Source organism: Panthera onca, chromosome B1 (assembly GCF_046562875.1).
Source record: "Panthera onca isolate mPanOnc1 chromosome B1, mPanOnc1 haplotype 2, whole genome shotgun sequence".
NCBI lineage: Eukaryota > Metazoa > Chordata > Mammalia > Carnivora > Felidae > Panthera > Panthera onca.
The window spans coordinates 130,845,236-130,868,523 of record NC_138342.1 but is presented as its reverse complement, the minus strand read 5'-3'; the positions used below and the strand labels follow the sequence as shown (position 1 = coordinate 130,868,523).

The window sequence follows — 23,288 nt, the reverse complement described above, 5'->3', positions numbered from 1 at the left end:
TAAGCAGACTCCATACCCAGTGCAGAGCCCTGGGGCTGGGGGTGGGGCTGGATCCCACAGCTCTGGAATCATGACCTGAGCCAAAATCAAGAGTCAGATGCTTAACCAAATGAGCCATCCAGGAGTCCCTCTTTTAGCTTTCTTGTTAAGGTATTTTGATACACAAAAGTTGTTAATTTTGATGAAGTCAAATTGATCTATTTTTAATTTGGTTGTTTGAGCTTTGGTGCCCTGTCCAAGAAACTGCTGCCTAATCCAAGAATACAGAGATACACACTTATGTTTGCTACTAAGAGTTTTATAGTTTCTTACATTTAGGTCTTTGATCTGTTAGTTTTTGTATATGGTCTGAGATGGGAGTCCAGGTGGATTCATTTACATGTAGATAACCAGTTGTGCCTAGCACCATTAGTTGAAAACACTATTCTTTCCTGACTGAATGGTCTTGGCATCCTTGTTAAAAATCAGTTGGGTTTAGGGGCACCTGGGTGGCTCAGTCAGTTAAGCGTCCGACTTCGCCTCAGATCATGAGTTCGAGCGCCACATGGGGCTCTGTGCTGACAGCTCAGAGCCTGGAGCTTGCTTCAGATTCTGTCTCCCTCTCTCTCTGCCCCTCCCCTGCTCATGCTGTCTCTGTTTCAAAAAGAAATAAACAGTAAAAAAAAAAAAAATTTAAACATCAGTTGGGTTAACTTCTGGACTCTCAATTCTATTAACCTCTCATTAACCAGTATGTCTCCCCACCCCCCCCACCAAGTAATCTAAACCCAACGTGGGGCTCAATCTCACAACTCCAAGATCAAGAGTCGCATGCTCTACTGACTGAGCCAGCCAAGTGTTCCTGCGTGTCTGTTCTTACAATAGCACCACACTCTCTTGATTATTGTAGCTTTGTAAGAAGTTTCGAAGTTGGGAAATTTGAGTCTTTCAACTTTGTTGTTCTCTTTCAAGATTTTTTTGGCTATTCTGGGTCTCCTATATTTTCATATGAATTTTATGATCAACTTACTAATTTCTACAAAAAAGCGGTTAGTATTTTGATAGGTTTTACATTAAATCTACAGAACAATTTGAGGAGTATTTCCACCTTAACAATGTTAAGTCTTACTATAAACACAGAATGTCTATTTATATAGGTCTTTAGTTTCATTCAATGTTTTGTACTTTTCAGAACAAATACTGTACTTCCTTGACTAATTCTATTCCTAAGTATTTCATTCATTTGGGTGCTATTGGAAATGAACTTTTAAAATTTTATTTTCAGATAGTTCGTTAGTATATAAGATACATGTGATTTTTGTATATTGATTTTTTGTATCCTATAGCCTGCTGACCTCACTCACTATTCAACATGGATGCTTTTATTTCTCTTTTTTGCCTAATTGGGCTGTCTTGAATTTTCAGTACAACGTTGAAAGAAGGGGTGAAAAAGGTCATCCTTGGGGAAAGCATGCAGCCTGTCACTATTCAATAGAATGTTAGCTGTAGATTTGTTGTAGATGCCCTTTTTAAATTGAGGAAGTTCACTTCTATTCCTAGTCTGTTGAGTGTATCATGAAAGGGTGCTGGATTTTGTCAAATATTTTTTTGTGTATTAAGACAATCATGCTGTTTTTGTCACAAATTACATTATATATTTTTTGCCCAACAAAAGAGGATTACCATTTTTGTGTATGCAGCTGTTTTTTAAATAAAATAGAACCATAAGGAGATACAAACAAAAATAGATATATACTGTTTTCTATATTTACCTATGAAGTAAACTTTACCAGTGTTTCTTCATGTTACTATGCAGTGTCCTTTCAATTCAATGAGAAAGACTTCCATATTTTTTAGGGCAGGTCTGCTAACAATAAACTCTCTCAGTTGTTTACCTGTGTACCTTACTTTTCCTTCATTTTTGAAGGAAAATATTTCTGGATATAGAATTCTTGGTTGATGGTTATTTCCCCCCTTTATCATTTTGAATATGTCATCACAATGTCTTTGGCCTCTATGCTTTCTAATAAGAAACAAGTTGTTAATCTGATTGAAGGTTCCTTGTATATGATGAATCACCTCCTCTTTGTTGCTTTCAAGATTCTCTACCATTTGACAATTTGAGTATGATGAGTCTTTATGTGCATTTTTTTGGACGCTGCCCTAAATTGGAGTTTGTTAAGTTTTTTTGATGTATAGGTTAATGTTTTTCATCAAATTTGAGAAGTTTTCAGCTTTTACTTTTTAAAATATTCTTTGAGCCCCATTCTCTCCTCCTCTTCTTCTGGGACTTCCATTATATATGTTGGCACTCGTGACGCCATGACACAGGCCTCTTGAGACTCCAATGATGTTTCTTCATTCTTTTTTCTTTCTGTTCCTCAGACTGAATGATCTCAACTGAACTATCTCCAAGTCACTGATTCTTTCTTTTGCCTGTTCAATTTGGCTATTAATCAATCCCGAGTGAAGTTTTCGTTTCAGTTATTATAGTTTTCAACTCCAGCATTTCATTTGGTTCCTTTTTATTTCTACCTCTTTGCTGATATTCTCTATTTGGTGAGATATCATTCTCAGACCTTTATTTAGTTCTCTAGGCATGTTTTTCTTTAGCTCTTTTAACATATTTAAAATAGCTGACTAAAAGTCTGTGTCTAACAATCCAACATCATGTATGTTTCTGTGCATAAACCATACTTTCTTTGTAGATCTTGCAATTTTTTTGTTGTTGAAAATTGGGACATTTTAAAAAACGTAATGTGGCCACTCTAGAAATAAGATACTTCCTCCCTTCCCAGGGTTGTTGTTTTGGTACTTGTTGTTATTGTTTGTATAGCGATTTGTCTGAACAAATTCTGTAAACTCTGTATTCTTTATTATGTGAGGCCACTGAAGTGTCTAGTTCGCTTACTAGGCAGTTAATAATTGAACAGAGATTTCCTTAAACACCTGGACTAAAACTCCAGGTCTTTGCTGAGTGGCTCTCTGTGTGTGTTGGGGCAGGTTTCAACATTCAGCTAGGCAATTTACAACCCTGTCTCAGCTTTCAGTTCCTATATGCCCTGAGTGCCAAGGTCTGCTAGAGGTGGGACTTTCCTGGGAATGTGCACAGCCCTATGCATATGGCCTTCCAGATTTCCAAAAATCTGGTGCTTTTCAAGGCACCTATAACATGTCTTTCAACCTCTCCTTGTAAGCTCTTTGATTAGTCTACTGTTTGCCTTAACTGGTATTCATCAGCTCAAACAGCTATGGGGTTAAAACTCTTGTCTATAATTGTTTTAGACAACTGCTCCCCAAGAAGTGGCTGTTAGTACTGGGCATACTACAAGCCAGATCAAATAAAGATAATTCTTCCTATTGGTGCTTTCAGAGAACCATCAAAGATGTCAAATAGTGACAACTTGGGAAAATGAAGGTCTTAAAGAGCTCCAGCTCCAACTTAATCCCTCTGATACCAGGAACGCAGGGCTCTTAGTTTTCAAGATTATTGCTGAGCTATAGAGAAGGGGATAAGAATAGAGCAAGTTAAAATACCATAAAACTTATTATTCTTGCTGATATTCAGCCATTTTTCTTGAATAGGCAAATCTTTGGTTCTTTTCCAGAATTCTGGAAAAGTTGTGACAATTTTTGCCAGCTTTCCTGGAAGGATAAATTTTCAGAGGTCCTTACTCCATCATTTTCACTGTCATCCTGGCATTTCCAAAAATATTTCTTAAGTACTTCTAAGATCTACTTTTAAGTATTTTTGTAGGAATTCAATGTTTACTACAACTTATTTTATCTGTTCTCACTTCAGTAATGGTCAGAGTAGCTAAAATTAAATTTCATGTTTCATACATTATTACTTTCACTTCTCACTTCTTAGATATCTGTAACTAAACTTACTAATAATTAATGTAGATACCAATAATCAGCTAACATGATGAAATTTAATTGTTCCTGCAAGAATTACTGAGAAATAAGTAAAAGATAATACACTGCCAGGTCTCTATGAACATAAAAATTAGTTATTATCAGCAGAAAAACTTTCAAAATAAACTATGACTGAGATTACCCTGATGGTTGTAATATGGGTTCTGTAGCCACACTATTAAGAACCAAATCTTATTAAACTCAACTTGTGAAACTCATAATCCTTTAATCCAGTATAATCTTTTATGCAATAACATGATAGTCAATATCCTATGAAACCTCTCATTAGCAAAAAGCACGTTTTAAAAGCAGTAAGCTTTCTGGGGAAAGGAAATAATCTCATCTGGGGGAATAGAGATTAAAATCTAAAAAAATTATCTAGATTTAGTAATAAGGAATTACTGCCATTTACTACTTAAATGTTTAAATTTCTTGAATCTATGGGTTTATAATTTACATCAAATTTGAGAAAAAATAGCCTTTACTTCTTCTGATATTTATTTCTTCAGGTATTTTTCAGGGCTGGACACATACACATACACACACCACCCTATGCCCCCAGCATACACTCCTTTTGGGACTTCGATTACACATATATTAGGTCACTTGAAGTTGTCCTACATTTTAGGGATGCTATTTGCATTAAAAACATTTATTTTTCCTGAGTTTCATTTTGGATACTCTCTACAGCTAGCCTTCAAGTACACAAATCCTATTTGACAATAAATTATATGTTAAAAAAAAACAAACAAATACACAAATCCTTTCTTTTGAAAAGTTTCATCTGCTATGAATCCAATCCAGTTTCTCATTTCAAATATTATGGTGTTCAACTCCAGGACTCTGACATGAGTTTTTATATCTTCCATGTTTTTTGTTTTTTTTTCTAATGTTTATTTTTGAGAGAGAGAGAGACAGAGCATGAACGTGTAAAGCGCAAAGAGAGAGGAAGACACAGAATCCAAAGCAGGCTCCAGGCTCTGAGCTGTCAGCACAGAGCCTGATGTGGGGCCGGAACCCACGAACCTTGAGGTCATGACCTGAGCCAAAGTTAGATGCCCAACCAACTGAGCCACCCAGGTGCCCCTATATCTGCCGTATTTCTACCTAACTTTTGGAACATATACAATACATTTGTGATAGCTTTTAATGTTATGGTCTTCTAATTCTGCTATCTGCATCAGCTCTGGGTCAGTTTTGATTGAAGGATTATTCTTTTCATTAAGGGTCACGTTTTCCCACTTCTTTGCATGCCTGGTAATCTTTCATTACACGCTAGACACTAATTTTATTTTGTTGGGTGCTGAGCAGGTTTGTATTCCTATGAATATTCTTCAGCTTTGTTCTGGGATGCATTTAAGTGACTTTGCAATATAGTGTAATGTTTTCAAGATTTGTTGTTATGATTTGTCAGATGCGTGGAGGACAAAGCTCAGTCTAGGGCTAATTAGTCCTTGCTAGTGAGGCAAGATGGTCTTGAGTGCTCTACCCAGTGCCCTATGACTTATGAATTTTTCTAATCTGCTTGGTGAGAATAGGCACTACTCTTGGTCCTGTGTGAGTGCTAGACACTGTTCCTTCTAATTCTTTGAAACTGTTCTTTCCCCAGCTTTGGGTAGTTTCCTCATATGCATGCACCAAATACTTGAGGGGAACCCTCTGTAGATTCCCAGGGTTCTCTTTCTGTGTAATTTCTCCTCTCTAGTAGGCTGTCCTGTGAACTCTAGCCACAATGGTCTCCTTGATTCTCAGTTCCATCTACAGGGCTCTGCCTAGGTTCTCCTTCCTTGTGCCACAGCCCAGAAACTCAATAAAATAAGCTGACACAATTTTAAGACCTAATTTGTTTCCTTTCTCTAAGAAGCATTGTCCTTTATTGTCTGATATCAAGTATCTTAAAAACTTATTTGATGTATTTTGTTTGTGTTGTTTTTTAAGTGGGAGGATAAATTCAGTCTGTTACTACTCTATCTTGCCTACTAGTGGAAGTGCCACATCTGAGTAAAATTTTATTTGTTAGCTGTTCTGAATTTTAAAAGCAGAGGAATTGGGCATTTCTCTATAAAAGTATGAACTTAAGTTAATCTAAAATTCTTGCTTTGATAGTTTTTTTTCCCCCTTCTGATTATAGTGTGGTAGCTTTCCATAGAAAAAAATATCTTACCTTAAAAAATATTAAAAAGATATCTTACCTTTACATCTAAAATAGATTTATGGAATAATGTGATTATCCTACATAACTGCTATCTATTAAATATGTTGTAATTTTCTATAATTAATGCATTTTATAAAGATAGATATTTTTAATGGGGTAAAATAAAAATAATACAAAGCCAGGAAGGACCCTTATCCTCTCATAACCCTATGAAGATCAGAAATGTACAATGTAAAAATGTCAAAAATTAATACACATGTAATGAATTCACCATTACAAAATTCTACAGCATCCAAATATGGATCCATCTTAGGTGACTACATAATTAAATATGAAAAGATAATCTAGGTCTGATGTTGATGAAGAACGGAAACGTCTCTTAACTCACTGTAAACCAGAAAACATTTTCTTCTCATTCACTTAGACCTCATAGCCTGCCTAATACTCATTCACACTGGCATGTTTTCCCTTAGGTTGAGAAATAAATCACCAAACAGAAGGGTTAAGATGGAGAACAGAATTCAGGCAACCAGCATAAACTAGTTACAACTTCCTCCTCAACCATGCTATTCTACTTTCCAGAAAATTCATCATCCTTTATATACCTTGAAACTTCTTCCATCAAATTTCATCACCCTTCTAAGAGGGGAGGCAATTGCCAAAATTGCTGCTTGATCCAGAGGTACAAGGAATGGCAACAGCTGAAATTACATGCCTGAATTAAAAGTTTTCCCCATTCATGAATCGATCTGGCACAATTCTCTATCCTTGTGGATTTCCTGAACTGCATGATGATCCACTGGCACAGGATCACCATCAGTATAGTTTTGTAAGACTAAATAAGTTTCAGTCATTCTGGAGTAGACAGAAGTAATTAAAATTAGGAAAAGGACTGTAAAAACAGGTCATAAGTAGAAGTGATGTCAGGCAGGTCACGTGCCCAGGGAAAGAGCAACGGCAATATAACGGGGACCATGAGGTAGAAAAGCAGAAGCCTTGACTGGGCATGGCTATGAGTTGTAGGTCACTGACAGAGGAGAGAATGAAATGGGTAAGCAAAAATAATTGGCACTTTCAGGGAAAAGTCCCAGATTTACACAAAACTGAAATCAGGAAGGAAGGCAGAGCCAAGAAAGAGTAATAAATGAAGGATCAGATTTGATAACTGTGAAAACAGAATTCCCATGATGACCTACTACAGGGTACAGACATGTTGATCCTAAAACTAAACCACCTGGAGGCATTCAATCTGGGTGAGAAAACCGTTCTCAAAGCTCTCTTTCATGAGAAGCTGCTCAAGACACACACTGGACATCCTAACAAGCAGTATATAATTCCTTTTAAAGACGAATCATGAGGGGCGCCTGGGTGGCTCAGTTGGTTAAGCGTCCAACTTCAGCTCAGGTCACGATCTCGTGGTCCGTGAGTTCGAGCCCCGCGTCGGGCTCTGGGCTGATGGCTCAGAGCCTGGAGCCTGCTTCCGATTCTGTGTCTCCCTCTCTCTCTGCCCCTCCCCCATTCATGCTCTGTCTCTCTCTGTCTCAAAAATAAATAAACGTTAAAAAAAAAAAAAAAATTAAAAAATAAATAAATAAAGACGAATCATGACCAGGCCTAACTTCCTCATAGTAACCTACAGCACCGCTTTGAGGTGCTCATGTTCAAGCAGGGTCATTTGATATTAGTTAAAACTTTGAAACTGATAAAAGTCATTAATTTTGTAGGTTTGGTTACACTTTATTTTGCAGGATGATGATAAATGAAATTCATCTGTGGGCAACATTAAAGAGCTAATAAGTCTCTCTAAATGCCTGATTTACAGAAAATGACTGGCTGGAGGGGGCAGGTGGGTTCTTCTACCTCCACTTCTCTGGGAAAAACATCCTGGGGAATCGGCTGAACCAGGGCCAATACATATCACCATCTAGGCTGTGGACTACATGTGATTAATGCCTCCTGGAGTTGTGCAAAGTAGGGATCTGTCTCTAAAATTAAATTTAACTTTAGATTACACTAACTGAACTGCTTAAATATTTTTTAGTTGTAAGGAATACCATCAAGGAGAGCTTAATTGTAATCAAATTACTCTCAAGCTAATTTTATTTATTTATTTATTATTTATTTAGAAAGTGGGAGTATGAGTAGGGGAGAGGAACAGAAGAAGGGGAGGGAGGGGGAGATGGGGAGAGGGAGAAAGTGAGACAAAGAATCTTAAGCAAGCTCCATGCTTAGCATAGAGCCCAACACAGGGCTCGATCCCATGACCCTGGAATCATGACCTGAGTCGAAATCAAGAGTCAGATGCTCAACAGACTGAGCCACCCAGGTGTCCCTCAACCTAGTTTTAAAGTACCAAATATTTTCAATTTCTCTCAAAGCCTTCAATCACATACTATTAGTTTTGTCTAGAAGTTTCACTTGGTAAAGTTCCCTAAATGAAAAGACAGGCTAAGACAGAAAAATGTGAAGAAATGTATACATATTTTCCTAGGCAATTACATGCAGTGCCCTTATAATATACTCTTTCATTTCATTTCCTCAAATACTGAAATTTCTATCTTTACATAAATATATAAAAACTATTCAAAATAAAGCTTTGGAGATTGGTTTTAAAGTAAAGGAAAACATCATTGGTGTATTCAAAAGGCAAGTCAATGCACAGACTGATTTTCTGTAACTTGCAAACTCCTATTTTTGGTAATATCTTTCCTAGAAGATAATGGTGGATTTCATTCTCAAGTCATTGTGCTTGGGGCCAACTTAACTCCTTCTCTGACTCCTCAGTGTCCTAAGCTTATAGTTTATATCTTTATCCTTCTACCCTATCTACCTTCATTACCCTTAAAATGCTTACAATTTCAAAGTTGTCACTGTTCAATGCTTTAATGTTAAGACTCTTTAATGGAAATATTAATGCAATATTAATACTTCTAATGGCTTGATTTTCTCATTATACATGGAGAATGGCTACCAGGCAACTGGAAGTATAAAATCTCTTTCATGAGAGAAGTTAAAAAACTTCAAGATATGATATAAACTTACGTATTTCTTCCACAACTTGTGGGTCACATTCTCTGTATTTTTCTACTTCTGCCTTTAGCTGTTCCCTTTGGTCTCGAAGTGAAGAAAGCTCTTTTGCTAGCATAGTTCGCTCTTCCTGCATTCAAAATAGTTTTATGTACAATTAAGACAAGTAAAATGCCATAGGTTATAAGGCTATACATATTATAAACATTTTATTTCTCATAACTAATGTGCACTAGGCTTTGGACATTATATATACACATACCTGTATTCACAGTATAAGGACAAACTCAATTCTCATTTTTCTCTGAAATCTCAAACATCTATCATATATTTTGATTAACTGGATGGGAATTAATATATAGAATGGACCACTCATAAACAGATGAGAGGTCACTGATTATGTATGAATTTAAAGATGACTAGGTCATCATATGTTAGGAAAAAGTGCCTCTTCGATCTATATATAGAAATAATATTTTAGAGCAACATAATCATTACAAGTGTGGTAGACAATTTTTCAACCTTTAAGGATGATCAACCTTGAAAAATATTTAAAGAGGTCAGAAATAACAGAATTACTGCTTGTGGTCTCCTATCACTTTCCTTTAAAGGTAAACCGGAATAAACTTTTAATACAACAGGATCTGATAAACACCACTTGAAATTTCCCGCCAGAGTTCTCACTAACAGGTAGAAGTCACAGTGTCACAGTTTTCAATTCATATGTGTGAAAGGTTATGGCACAGACTGATAGGATAAGCCTGAAGCAAAACCAAGTAGAGTTCAAGCTGTCTGATGGGACTTATTTAAGGTCCCTTGCTAGTTTATATTTTGGTACCTGTATTTTTTGACTTTTGCCTTTAACTGTTCTCTTTCGTTCCAAAGTGAAGAAAGTTCCTTTGCTAGCATTTGTACAGGGAATGCATATACAGGGCATCATGGTCTGACGCAGCACAACCCAACAGAACTCTACAATGACAGAAATGTTCTAGATCTGTGCTCTCCAATGCAGGAAACCTTAGCCACGTGTACCTAGTGAGTACATGATATATGGCTATTGTTACTGAAAAACTGAATTTAACTGCATATGTTTTAAATTTAAATATAAATAGCCAAAAATGATTACAGTGTATACTGTATTAGTACAACTCAGAAGAGATTTAAAAATAACTACAATACGGGCACCTGGGTGTCAAAGTCAGTTAAGCTTCTGACTCTTGGTTTTAGCTCAGATCATGATCTCACAAGTTCAACTCGTGATCTCATGAGTACAAGCCCCACACTGGGCTCTGTGCTGGCAGCACGGAGCCTGCTTGGGATTCTCTCTCTCTCCCTCTCTCTCTGCCCTTCCCTTGCTCTCTCTCTCAAAATAAACAAACATTAAAAAAAAAAACAAAAAACTATGACATAAGATAATTATTCTTTGCCACCCACACCCAAATTATACACGCTCCATGAGAAATGAGACAAGCAGCAAAATGGGGAAGAATCTGTGAAGGCAATGATAGTTCTCCAGACACCCTGAACTGGTAGCCATCTCAGACTGTTACTAGCACTGAGATTTTTGCCAAGTTACTTCACTTTTTTGTGTCTTTAGTTGCTCAAATTAAAAACGGAGTAATAGTAAAAACAGTAATAGTGGCCACATCCTTGCACTGTTGGCAGGATTCAATAAACATAAAATGCATTGGGACAGTACTTGCCTGGCTCACAGTAAGCAGATTATAAATGTTAGCTATCTCTTCATCATCATCATCGTCAGCAGCAGCAGCATCACCATGGATAATACCTAGTAAACAGCAGCTAGGTGTTTCTAAAAAATCATGATTGGTGTTCTCACGATTAACACAAGAGTCCATCATTCTCAGGAGCCTTTCTAAACTACTACAGTCTTCTGATAGATGCAAGCACCAACTAGGTTTTTTCCTAGCTGCAATAGATCCAGTGGGCCGGGTAACATGCAGCAGACAACTTTTGGGCATGGGTATGTCACCATTAATCGAAGGTGCTTCTATAATTTATTGCCAATGTTAAAGAAAAAAAAGGATCAAATAAAGAAATAGTAATTGCTTTGTCAATTAAAGAAATATGAAAGCTTCAGGTTATGCCAGAACTTACCTTCCCTTGAACATTTTTCAAAAATTACCAAATTCCAATTCCTATCTGTGACTGCTGACTATTCACATAAAAGAAGGTATGTGAAATAATTGTGAAAAGACCCTGTAAACCTGTGATATATTCTTTTCTACAACATGACGGGGTTTTGGTTTTTTTAGTTTTTAATGTTTATTTTTGAGAGACAGAGAGAGTGCAAGTCGAGGATGGGCAGAGAGAGAGGGAGACACAGAATCCAAAGCAGGCTCCAGGCTCCGAGCTGTGAGCACAAAGCCTGACGTGGGGCTTGAACCCATAGACTGTGAGATCATGACCTGAGCTGAAGTCGGATACCTAACCGACTGAGCACCCAGGCGCCCCATAATGTGACAGGTTTTTGAGTCTCTTTCACAATCAAGTGATACAAACAGAGGCCTAGATGGAATGCTTAGTGGTGCCTGCTGATCTTTAATAGTTTTTTAAGTCATAAATCCATACTTGAGATAAAGATGAAACTAGAAAGTGATTTTTAAAAACCCCTAACATAATACTTTAGAGAACATTACACTTTTTAAAATAAAACAGTGTGTCAGTATTCATTTAAATAATTTAGAAATATTACAAAGCCAAAAGGATAATATATTGATAGTTTTCAATATGTTCTATGCCAAGACTTAAAAACGTGACTCTGAAAATTTTACATAAGCATTTATAAAGGGCTTACCTTGTGCCAGGCCCTCTTCTAAATGCTTTGCAAATATAAGCTAGTTTAAGCCACAGGATAACCCGAAGAGGTAGATTTTGATCCCTATTTTATAGCTGGGAAAACTGACAACAGAAAATTTAGGAGACTTTCATACCAGGCCACCTGGCCCCAGAATTTATGCTTCTATGTTATGCTGCCATATATAATATAATAATAAAAAATAAATCTATACTTAAAATTAGTAAATCCTACCAGGTCCAATGTCCATGTCCTTTGCTGTACTCACCTCTCTTCTGATAGGAATGGCATACTCCTCATAGATAACTCTATGTTCTTACTTTTCTATTTAGAATTGACATTATTAAGGAATCTACAGACACAAACTTACCGTTTCATGTCGGCCAACTTTAGCTTTCTCAATGCTTTTCTGTAGATTTGCATGCTTTTGGTTTCCCTCAGATAACTGGAGAATTAAAAGAAACAAAATGGCTTCCAATGATGAACTTGCTTAACATGAAATTTATAAGTCAAGAAGTCAAGATGAGATTTGTTTTCAGCCCAAGTCAGTGTAACAAGTAAGTCAAAAACTACATTGGGAATTAACTTCTCTAATTTGAAGCAAACTACCATGAATCATTAGGGCAGAATGAAAAAAAAAAACAAAAAACCAAAAACGCTGAAAAATATATCCTCTCATCCAATCAGAAAAATGAGTAATATGCTTTCAGTCTTTTCTGCAATCTTTATTTATCAGGTCCTCCAACTCCATGCCAAGTAACTTGAGGTATATTATTCAGTTAAGAACAGAATTTTAAGTGATGAACCACTAAATTCTACTCCTGAAACCAAAACTATACTATGTTAGCTAACACAAATTTAAATTAAAAGACAAGAATTTGAAAATTCAAAAAAATGTTTTATATACTTCTTTCTTCAAATTTCATTTCATTTCTGCCTAAAGTGAAATAAAACACTCTAGACTATTTCTTACAGACTTGTAGTATTATGACCTAGTTATATGTACAGGGTAAATAATACTTATGTGTCATAGATTAAAAATCACAAACAGTATCTTCCAAAAGTTAGTAGCTTTATCCTGGCTTTAGGAAATCTTCCATTTCTCAATATGCATAAAGGAAACATTGTCAGCTTTCCTTTAATGGCTCTCTTGTCACTGATTCTAATCCATAGCACGAACAAGATCCATCTGTGTTGCCAAGAAGACACCACCACCAAACCAGCTATACCTCTTCTGAGAGTAATTATCTTCTGAGGTTTAAAAAAAAAAAAAAATCTGTAGATTTAGGAGACAAAATATGCTTTAAAGTCCTAGATTTAACAAGATCTAGTTATTTATTTTTTTTAATTTTTTTTTAACGTTTATTTATTTTTGAGACAGAGAGAGACAGAGCATAAACGGGGGAGGGTCAGAGAGAGAGAGAGAGGGAGACACAGAATCTGAAACAGGCTGCAGGCTCTGAGCTGTCAGCACAGAGCCCGACGAGGGGCTCAAACTCACGAACCGTGAGATCATGACCTGAGCCGAAGTTGGAGGCTTAACCGACTGAGCCACCCAGGCGCCCCAAGATCTAGTTCTTTAAAACAAGGGTTCCCATTTATAAAATAGTGCCATGTTTAAAATTAATATTCCACCCTGCAGGACTCCCCTGAAATAATAAAGGCATGTGACATTTAAATTCAGGAGTAGAGAATCTTCCAGTGAAAAAATACATATGCCTATTAGCCTAACATATTTCCATTAAAAATGTTTTTTAAAAAACCAGGTAAGAAGATGTTATCCAAATAGTTAATAATTACATAAAAATAAGCCAATAATTAGTAGATATATATTTTAATTACATTGATGAAGTGTCTTCCAGGTATTGTATGGCTGCTTGTAAGTATGTATAACTTAAAAGCATTTGAAAGAGCTAATTCAGGAATTCCTTAACTCTGAAAATAATATCTGTCTTAAATGTGATTTCATGATTTGTCATTTTAAGTACGTTGGTAAGGGGGGAAGGCACAACCTAAATGACATGCTCAAATGAGAAGCATCTGCTAATTATCCGAAGTACTGAAGCAACTTGGTTCAGCTCAATAGGGAAGGACTCCTGGCCCTTGTTCTCAAAATCTCAACTACCAGAAACAATGAAAGCAACTCCTGTGAGGCGCCCCTGCTAACAGCTTTTCACCTACACATCTCTCAGAAGCAATATTGCTAAAGTTTTTAACACATACCCTGGAATTAAACCAAACCCAGGCTTTCAAATAATAAGAGCAGGGATTTTTGGCCACTGTATAGATACTATCTAAGCCAATGGTACAAACTTGAGCATATATCAGAATCACCTGAAGGGCTTGTTAAAACACAGGTTGCCGGGCTACACCACGCAGTTTCTGAATAGTAGGTCTGGAGTAGAATTTAATAATCCGTAGTTCTAACGTGCTCACAGGTGATGGGTGATGCTGACGCTTCCGGTCTGGGGGCACCACACTTTTGAGAACTACTGGTCTGAACAAAAACCTGTTTTGTTACAATAACAAACCCAACTAAAATACATGAGATATTTATATATGGGAGAATTATCTAGTTCATCAGCAAAAATGAATTACTGCTAAGTATTGTAACCTGAACTAGAAACAAAAATATCTTAATAATTCTGTCACTAAAAGAAATACAAAAGACCACATTTACAAAAATAGAAAAATGAGTGATACTCTACATTCCAGAAAGGTATTCACCATAAAATCCCTTTGAAGAGCACTCTATATACATTTCCATAAATAAAACAAGAACCAACTAGACACTATACCAAGTCCATTTCCTACTTTCATTAAATGTTTTAAAACCCAGCAACTCAGAACAAACAACAGCAACAACAACAGATACTACTTATAATTAGTAAGAAGAGGAATTCATCTTTAGATTTGAGGATCTGACACAATGCCTCTCTTTAATGCATTCCAGACCACCTATACAGATACTGAGGGTCGAGAAACATAATGCCAATGTTTTCTAAAGGGGTAGTTCACTGCTTGGAGGAACTGCCTATTCATAAGAGGAACAGAAAGATTGATTCAAGCTGTCTGCATCGGAATTCTGATTTGCTCCTTTTAAGAAATAAAACAATGTTAAAGCATTAGGGAAGGAACATAGAGATTTCCATAGGTGGGAAAGAATGTCAAGGAACAGAGAATGCAGAAAAGAGGTAACAGCAAGAGAAACCAGATCAGTCTACTGCTTTATCAAGACTCACATACAGTATATTATGGGAAAAATAGATTCTATGTCTTTTGTTTCTCTTTAAAAAAAAAAAAAGAGCAGTATCATTTACTTTAATATCTAACATATCTAAAAAGTCTTGTCAGAGTATCTACAACTTTAAAATTTACTTTTTTTTTTTTTTTTTAACGTTTATTTATTTTTGAGACAGAGAGACACAGCATGAACGGAGGAGGGGCAGAGAGAGAGGGAGACACAGAATCAGAAGTAGGCTCCAGGCTCTGAGCCAGCAGCCCAGAGCCCGATGCGGGGCTCAAACTCATGAACCTCGAGATCGTGACCTGAGCTGAAGTCGGATGCTTAACCGACTGAGTCACCCAGGCGCCCCTAAAATTTACTTTTTAAGGCAACATTTCATTTAGGCATCAGTGACAAGGAAACTAAGAACACTGAAAAGACATATATAAAGACAGGAGCCATGTAATTGCCTTAACAATAGAGAAATTTTAAATCAGTATTTCATGGTATGAATGTGTCACAATTATGTAGCCAAAGGAAATGTTTTGGAAGAATCTTTAATGACACTATAAAATACAGAACAGAGTTTTTAAAAAGCTGGAAACGACTGTCAATACATTTGAGAGCCTATTCGTGACAAAAAAAAAAAAAAAAACCCTGCAAGAAAATGCACAAAAATTTAAAAATGGCTATCTCTGTACTGTGGATCATATTTTTAAACTTTGTATATAATAAGCATATGTCACTATTATTTAAAAAAATTATTTCCCCATTATAAGCCATATATATTCTCAAGAAATTAAAATGAGTACATTTTTGTTAAAAGACTAAAACAGGGGCACCTGGGTGGCTTAGTAGGTTAAGCATCCTCTTGGTTTCAGCTCAGGTCATGATCTCACAGTTCATGGGTTCGAGCCCCACATGAGGCTCTGCACTGACAGCACAGAGCCTGCTTGGGATTCATTCTCTCTCTCTCTTTCTCTCTCTCTCCCTCTCTCTCTGTCCCTCCCCCGCTCACTCTGTGTCTCTCCAAAAATAAACATTAAAAAAAAGTGTTCTTTCATGTCTTTCAGTAGACTTTTGTAGTTTTCTTCATGTACGTCTTGCCCATTTCTTGTTAGGATTTAATAAAGATTTGGGTGTTACTGAGGGATAGCCAGTGACCCCTAGCCTAAGTCTATCACTGTCTGGAATGCTCTTTGCCACAGGTGATTTCAGTGGTTCTGAGAAACAACACTCTACTGCCCTCTGGATCCTAAACTACAAGGCTACAAGGAAGCAGACAGCCCAAACCACTGCTGGCAGCCATCTTACAACAGTGAAGAAAGCCGACTTCAGTGATATGGGTACCACACAAAAGGCAAAGCCAAGATAAATGCAGAGAAATAGAATCACAATCTTAATTAAATGATACCTGAAGTAGGCCCTACTTTTGACAATTTTTAATTTAATGAGGCATTAAACCAATTTCACCTTTATCATTTATGCCAAGTAAATTTGGGTTTTCTGCCATTACCATCTTAATTCTTACAACAGATAAAGCTTTAATAATAGTCTACTTCATATACCGCTGGCTAGCAATGAATGTTGTGAATTTGGATAATTTTAGAAGGTATCAGATTTAAAACATTCTTATTCTTCTATATTGGGATGTAGAACTAAGTCTCCAAGAACAGGAGTGAGAAGAATAAATTAATATATGCCAGGAAGGCTCTTCATTCAATAAGCTTTCATGAAGTGCCCACTATATACACAGTTAAAGTAGTATTGGCTTGAATCTTTTCGGTAAATTAATATAGTAACAAATAACTCAACACATGTAGTGAGCACTGAATGCTGGGTGTTTTTGTATTAAATTGTTTTTCCTTATGCAATAGATAGTGCTTATTAAAAGACAATGCTCTGTGAAGCTAGTAAAAATATAGCAAACTCATACTCCATTAACAAGGAAGTCATATTCCAGCAATCCAACCTGTGGAGCACACTGAAAAACCTGGAAATGAGACAAGTGCACCAGAAATCTTAAATAATGTACACTGGAAAAATGTGAGAATCCCATTAAGAAAGCAACACAAAGGGAAAGTGAAGCCACTCAGTAAGTGCATGCCTACAAACCCAAAGAACTCAAACTCTCACACATGATATACCTGCTGAAGACGAGATCACAATAATCAAAAATTACAATGTGAAGAAATGAACTGTCAGAGAGCAATGCACAACAAACAGGAGATAAGCGTTCTTTCAACTAGAAATATAAGGAGTATGTATGTTCGCTAAGATTAAGTAATAAAAGGAAAAAAAGAAGAGTAAAGAAATTACAAGAAGGAAAAAGCAAGAAAATTTGGAAATGAACTATTTGAAGCAGAATTATTTTTAATTTCTATGAAGTGATAAAAAAACATTAAAAAGTAGTTGAGAGATATAGAAGATAAAGAAAGTCCAACAGAAGCCTTATGGTGTAGTGAAAACAGAAGTTGTGGCTACAGTCAGAATCCAATTAAGAGTCCTTTAGATATGTTGAAAGCCAAAAACATGCAAAATCCAGCTGATGAAGTGAAGCAGGTTCCAAACAAAGTTATGGAAGATTAGGCTCTTCAGACATGAGAACTGGGTTGTAATATGATAAATTCTGAAATGAGGGCTAAGCAGCAGAGGTTACTGTCTACCAACAACCATTCTTCCTTGTAAAAGGACCCCAGTGAATAGTGAAAATAAGTAGGAATTATTATGTCTGTCAGTGCTGTGGGCAAGAATATGTCCCAGTTAGGGAATCTGTTAAGAAATTCTACTTGACAAGGAAACCCAAAATCCACTTAGCAGGTTAAGTCTAAAATTATCTGGAATGACCTGTTTCTTCAATAAGTGATTTTTTTTTAAATCAAAGGGAAACTTAGAATTAAGTATAAAAATGAGATTTTTATTATTAATATTTTTGTATTAACAAATAATGTATACATATTTTGCACTGTACCTATGGGTTTAACCCATAAATGCAACTTTAATTCCTGCCCCAACTGCCATTTTAAAAACAGCTAGGTGTGGGAAGTACTTCTCTGCCACTGGAAGAGATAGGAGTCCCATGATTTCTTTGATGACTGTTAATATCTGCAATTATTTTAAGTTGCAAAGCAAAAGCCCTGATCAGAAATTAAAATGTTTAACAAAATAATCAATACTTGATTTAAAGATAAGACTTCCCTTTTCAGCAACAGATGGCTGCCAATGGGTCCTTTGCTAAAAAAGGCACATTGTCCTCTTTCTTGGAGAGTTTCTGTTCTCCCTCCAGTCCACTAACTGCAGTTTCTGCTTCCTGTCCCCCACCTCTACCAAGGCCTGGAGGAGGGGAGAGAAAATAGGTAAAGGGGACAGAAAAACAGCATACATAGGTACTGTTGTGAAGATGTCTCAGTGCTTTCTGGGCTTGACAGATGTTTACACTAAATCCTCGCATGGCTACACTCCTGGGTTCTTTGCAGACTTCCCTGTTGTGTCCCCCCAACTATAATCCCCAAGATGCAGAAGATACATTCTCTGAAGGCTACACAATATTCCATCTCTCACCACCTCTCTTCCCCAGCTTGGCTCCCCACTCCCTTCTAGTCTGGTTTTTCAGAGGTTCATTCCTCACAGACTTTATGCTAGGTCTCAGTGCTCTCTGGGGCAGAATTTAACATGGCTCCAAGTGGGCTCTTGCTCTCTCATTTTTAAGTATGGCTCACAGTAGCCCATGGGGACACTCATATCCAACAAACTCCAGGATGGCTGGCCAATTTCTTACTTTTATACGATAATTGACAGAATCAGCCAATAGATCTACATAGATGCTAAGATCAGCAAAATTACTTTTACATAAGGAATTGGTGATTTTCCTACTGTCTTTTAAGAGCACTGGGAAATAATATGCCCACATTTTACTCTTACCATTTCTGAACACTTACAATAATGAAGATCATCCACTATTAAAATTTTTAATGAAAATGTTGCTAAAATGCTATTTAAAATGTTTTGATCCAATATGTTATTCAGTTTAAGTATTTAAATTTCATTAGAAGCCACCAATCTAAAATACAATAAATTACTTGCTAAGTAGCATCAGTTAAAGAATTTAAGCTCAAGTTTCTATTTAATTTAAACAGATGTTAAATTTAAAGCTTTAAATTTCTATTGAGGTCATGTTATAATAAACTCCACATTAAATTTATAAAGCCGGGGCTCCTAGGTGGCTCAGTCTGTTGAGCATCCGACTCTTAATTTCAGCTCAGGTCATGATTTCAAGGTTCATGAGATGGAGCCCCACAACAGGATCTACACTCACACTGCAGAGCCTGCTTGGGATTCTCTTTCTCCCTCTTTCTTTTTGCCCTCCCACCCCCCACCACTCATGCACATGCTCTCTCTAAATAAATAAATAAACTTAAAAAAATAAATTTATAAAGCCAAAGAACAAGTCATAAAGAGACAACAGTATTGAGAAATTGTAGAGTACCTGCGCATAGAGGCTTTTACCATCTTAAGAAAATAAAGCCCATTATTTTTTTTTCTGTTTCTGCTTCTTACAATGGAAAGATTCATGAGAACTTGGATTTCAAAGGATTAAAAAGGCAACCTAAAGCCTTCTCTTCCATAGCCAAAATAGCTTTCGCAGAGTAAAGAGGGCAACCTAACACATTCAGATGGTAAACTAGCTCAAGAGTTGAGAACAGGCAACCAAACTAAGATTTGTAGCAAGTTTACGTGTTAGAAATAATTGAAAAGGTAAAATACATACAGCTTTTAAAAACATAATGATTAACGAAACTTAAAACTGAGGTTGTTTTGTATCTATTCTAAACTTATTTTTCCAAAGAGTTGTAGTGTAGGAAATTTACAGTTATAAACAAATATAAATACGAGGGAGCCTGAACAAAGCCCTATATTTGAATCTGATGAAATACAGACCTGGAAGTTCGAGCCATACCTTTGGTCAAGTAAGAACTATACTTTAAACAAAAAAAAGCACACAACTAACAGGGCTCTTTTTGTAAAACTTCTAAATACGTAAAGCAGCCACACACATTTTAAATATATAAATATTAAAATGTATAAAATATTGATATGGTTTTTGAGGCAAAACAGGCCAAACAAATTGAAATTAGGGCTATGCCAGGAAACCAATATATAAATTCTCCTATCCTGACATTGCTACCACCTGGTGGCATGACAGCAAAATTGTAGGCTCAGTTTTTTGTGGAATAAATGTTTTCCATATTGGTTGATTTGGGGAGAAAATAGTTATGAATGAAGAATGGATGTCACAAACCTGTAACTCACATGAAGTATAGCAGAGTACAGGGAATGCTACAGCTCTAGAGTGAGGCTTCTCAAATATCCAACTAGCTCCAATAGCACAGGAAAATAATTCCTGAAGAAAGGTTTAGAAGCCTAGCCCAAAGCTACCTACTATGAAAGAAAATATAAACAAATAAATATAAAAAAGAAATCTCAAAGTCTTATCAAAAATAAATCTCTGGGGGCACCTGGGTGGCTCAGTCAGTTAAATGTCTGACTCCTGATTTCAGCTCAGGCCATGATCTCACATACATGACCATGGAGCCTGCTTAAGATTCTCTCCATCTCTCCCTCTGCCCATCCCCAGCTCACGCTCTCTCTCTCATAAAAGAAAAATCTCTGAATCATGGATATAAGCTCATGCAAGTTTCACAGCTGTAATATTACCTATTATAATTTTTATTAGTTTAAATTATTTAACAATAAAAATACTTAATTTATATACTTCCCCATCCACTCCCAATATTTTAGTTGCTCAATCTCAACATATATTTAAACTCTTGATTATCAGAGACAATGAAGAGAATAAGAACATTCAATTTAAAAGACATGACTTTGAAGTACAGATATAATTTTGCAGACCCTGTTAGTTGTCTCTTTAAAGCTTTTCTTTGTAAACAGAACTCCAACATTGGGGTGGTAATGCACTCAGAGAAAATGAGTTCCCTCTTAGTCCCAGAGGATGAATTATGATGGCTTACCCTTCCAGCATGAGCATGTAACTCAAAGTTGGACAATGAGACATGAAGGAAAGCCCACTTGGGAAAGGGAGCATTCCAGGATTTTCCTCCTGGATAAAAAGAGATGTACAAGAAACAAATCCATCTTTCTTCCAGCTTTGAACAGTGTCATGGAACATATAGTAGCTGTAGTAGCTACTTGCATCCGAAAAGGGAAAGCCAAAAAATGGCAGAGAAGTTAGTCCAGACCTCTGATATCAACCTGTAGGGAGATTAACCAATTCTGACACAGTCCACCTCCAAACTTCTTATTTAAAAACCCCTATTATTTAACCCAATTTGGATCTACTTTTCTGTTATTTGTGGTTGAAAATACCCTGGCTCATGTTCAAAAAAACAAAAACAAACAAACAAACAAACCCATAGAGTTGGGCATTTCCCAAAGTATGTTCCATGGAACATTAATCCCTCATGAAAATGGGGCAAGCAAGATTCAAAATGTATATGATAGCATATTATAGGCTCTGAGAACTCAAATAAATGAGCTTATCTTTATTAACCCAGGATCTTCCAATGGCATTGATTACAGAACTCTCCTTTTAACCTACACCTGTTATATATTCATTCCACAGAATTACTTTGGGTAATGTTGAGCTAGTGTCCAGCAAACTATAATTCAGGTAAAGTGGCGATAAAAACAAACAATGGAGTTTAAAATTCATGCTTCATCATTCATATATATGATATTTGAGACTGAATTTCGCTTCCCCCCCTCCCTGAGATTCCTATAATCATGACTAGTGGAAATCATCTCTATTGCTATATGTTGTAGAATGGAAGATAAAAATTACAGGCCAAGGAGGAAGGCTCCTAGACCAAGAACACAATACTTGGGGCTGAAAGTAGGCAGAGGTGTATTGGTTTATGCATTCATTCAACAACATTCATTATGTCTCTACATGCCTCAGTAACTCCATTCCACACTGGGGATAAAACATCATTAAGATATCTCTGCCCTCGAACATCTGCCATGGAAATAAGGCACATAAGACTTCACTCCATAAAATGAATATATATATAAAATGGTCAAAGTACAAAAAAGTACTAAACTGCTGAGGAGGAAAGATAAAAACTTAGAATAAAAGAGTCTTAAAGTGGGTCTTAATGGATATATATCTCTGGTTAATGGACAGGCTGTAGTTTGTTAGTTCAACTAGTAAAAAGAGCCAACAAGGCACAGCATGTAAAAACACAAAGATATAAAATGAGTGGCACTAGAAAGCTGTAAACAATTAGGTATAACTGGTCTGTATGGTTAGCGAAAGGCTAAGAGCAGGTTATTAGGCTGGCCAGTGGCAGGAGCTAGATTACAGACAGCCTAAAAGTCAGGCTGAGGAATCTGGACTTTATTATTCAGGACTGGGAAAGCATCCAAAAGACATTAAAGATAACTACTATAGCACACAGGAGAAAGTGACGACTGGAGACAGGGAGACTGGTGAAGACAATAATTCAAAATTCTGGGCCAGAGATAATGAAAGTCTAAGCCTAAACAGTGGCAGTGAGTCTGGAGAAGAAAGGAGAGATCTGAGGGGTATCAATTGAGGTTTAGAATGAGCCGGATATGGAGGAAAGGAAGAAAAAAACCCTAAGATAACTACCTGGTTTGGGTGCCTAAGTGGATAGTAGCTCCAGAGTCTATAAAGACACAGAGAAGCAGGTTTGGGTAATGAACTGAGCTGTAAATTACTGAATGTGACTTGCCATCAAAGAGAGATGTTTAGTAGGTAGCTGAAAACACAAGTGTGGAGCTCAGTGCAGAGGTACAGGCAGGAAATACGAACTGGGGAATCAAAGGTCTGTAGATGGCAATGGAAGCCATAGGAGATGAGATTTCCCAAGAGGAGCGTGCACAGCAAGAAGGGAGAGGGACTGAGGAGAGAATGCTGGGGACCAGCCTGGGGATCCTACTTTGTCAAAGTGGTTGCCTGAATTGGAGTTATTTTTTCCTATTTCAAAACCTTGACAGAAAACATATATACACTTAAGATGGGGCTACACAGGCTGAAGTCTCACGAATGGTAGTCTTAAATGGTAGTTCTTCAAAAGTGAGACTCGGGTGAAAGGAATAAACAAATCTTTCTTTACAATTTAGGA

General features: G+C 36.6%; 1 protein-coding gene across 1 annotated transcript in view; it reads right to left on the bottom strand.

Moving 5' to 3' along the window:
* Nucleotides 1–23,288, bottom strand: part of MND1 (meiotic nuclear divisions 1) — a 62,289-nt gene that overhangs the window by 10,307 nt on the left and 28,694 nt on the right. Inside the window, exons 5-6 of the mRNA XM_060653966.3 lie at nt 12,268–12,342; nt 9,095–9,209 (exon numbers count right to left, since the gene is read on the bottom strand). Coding sequence (XP_060509949.3) covers nt 9,095–9,209; nt 12,268–12,342 — 190 coding nt within the window. The remainder of the gene's footprint in view (nt 1–9,094; nt 9,210–12,267; nt 12,343–23,288) is intronic.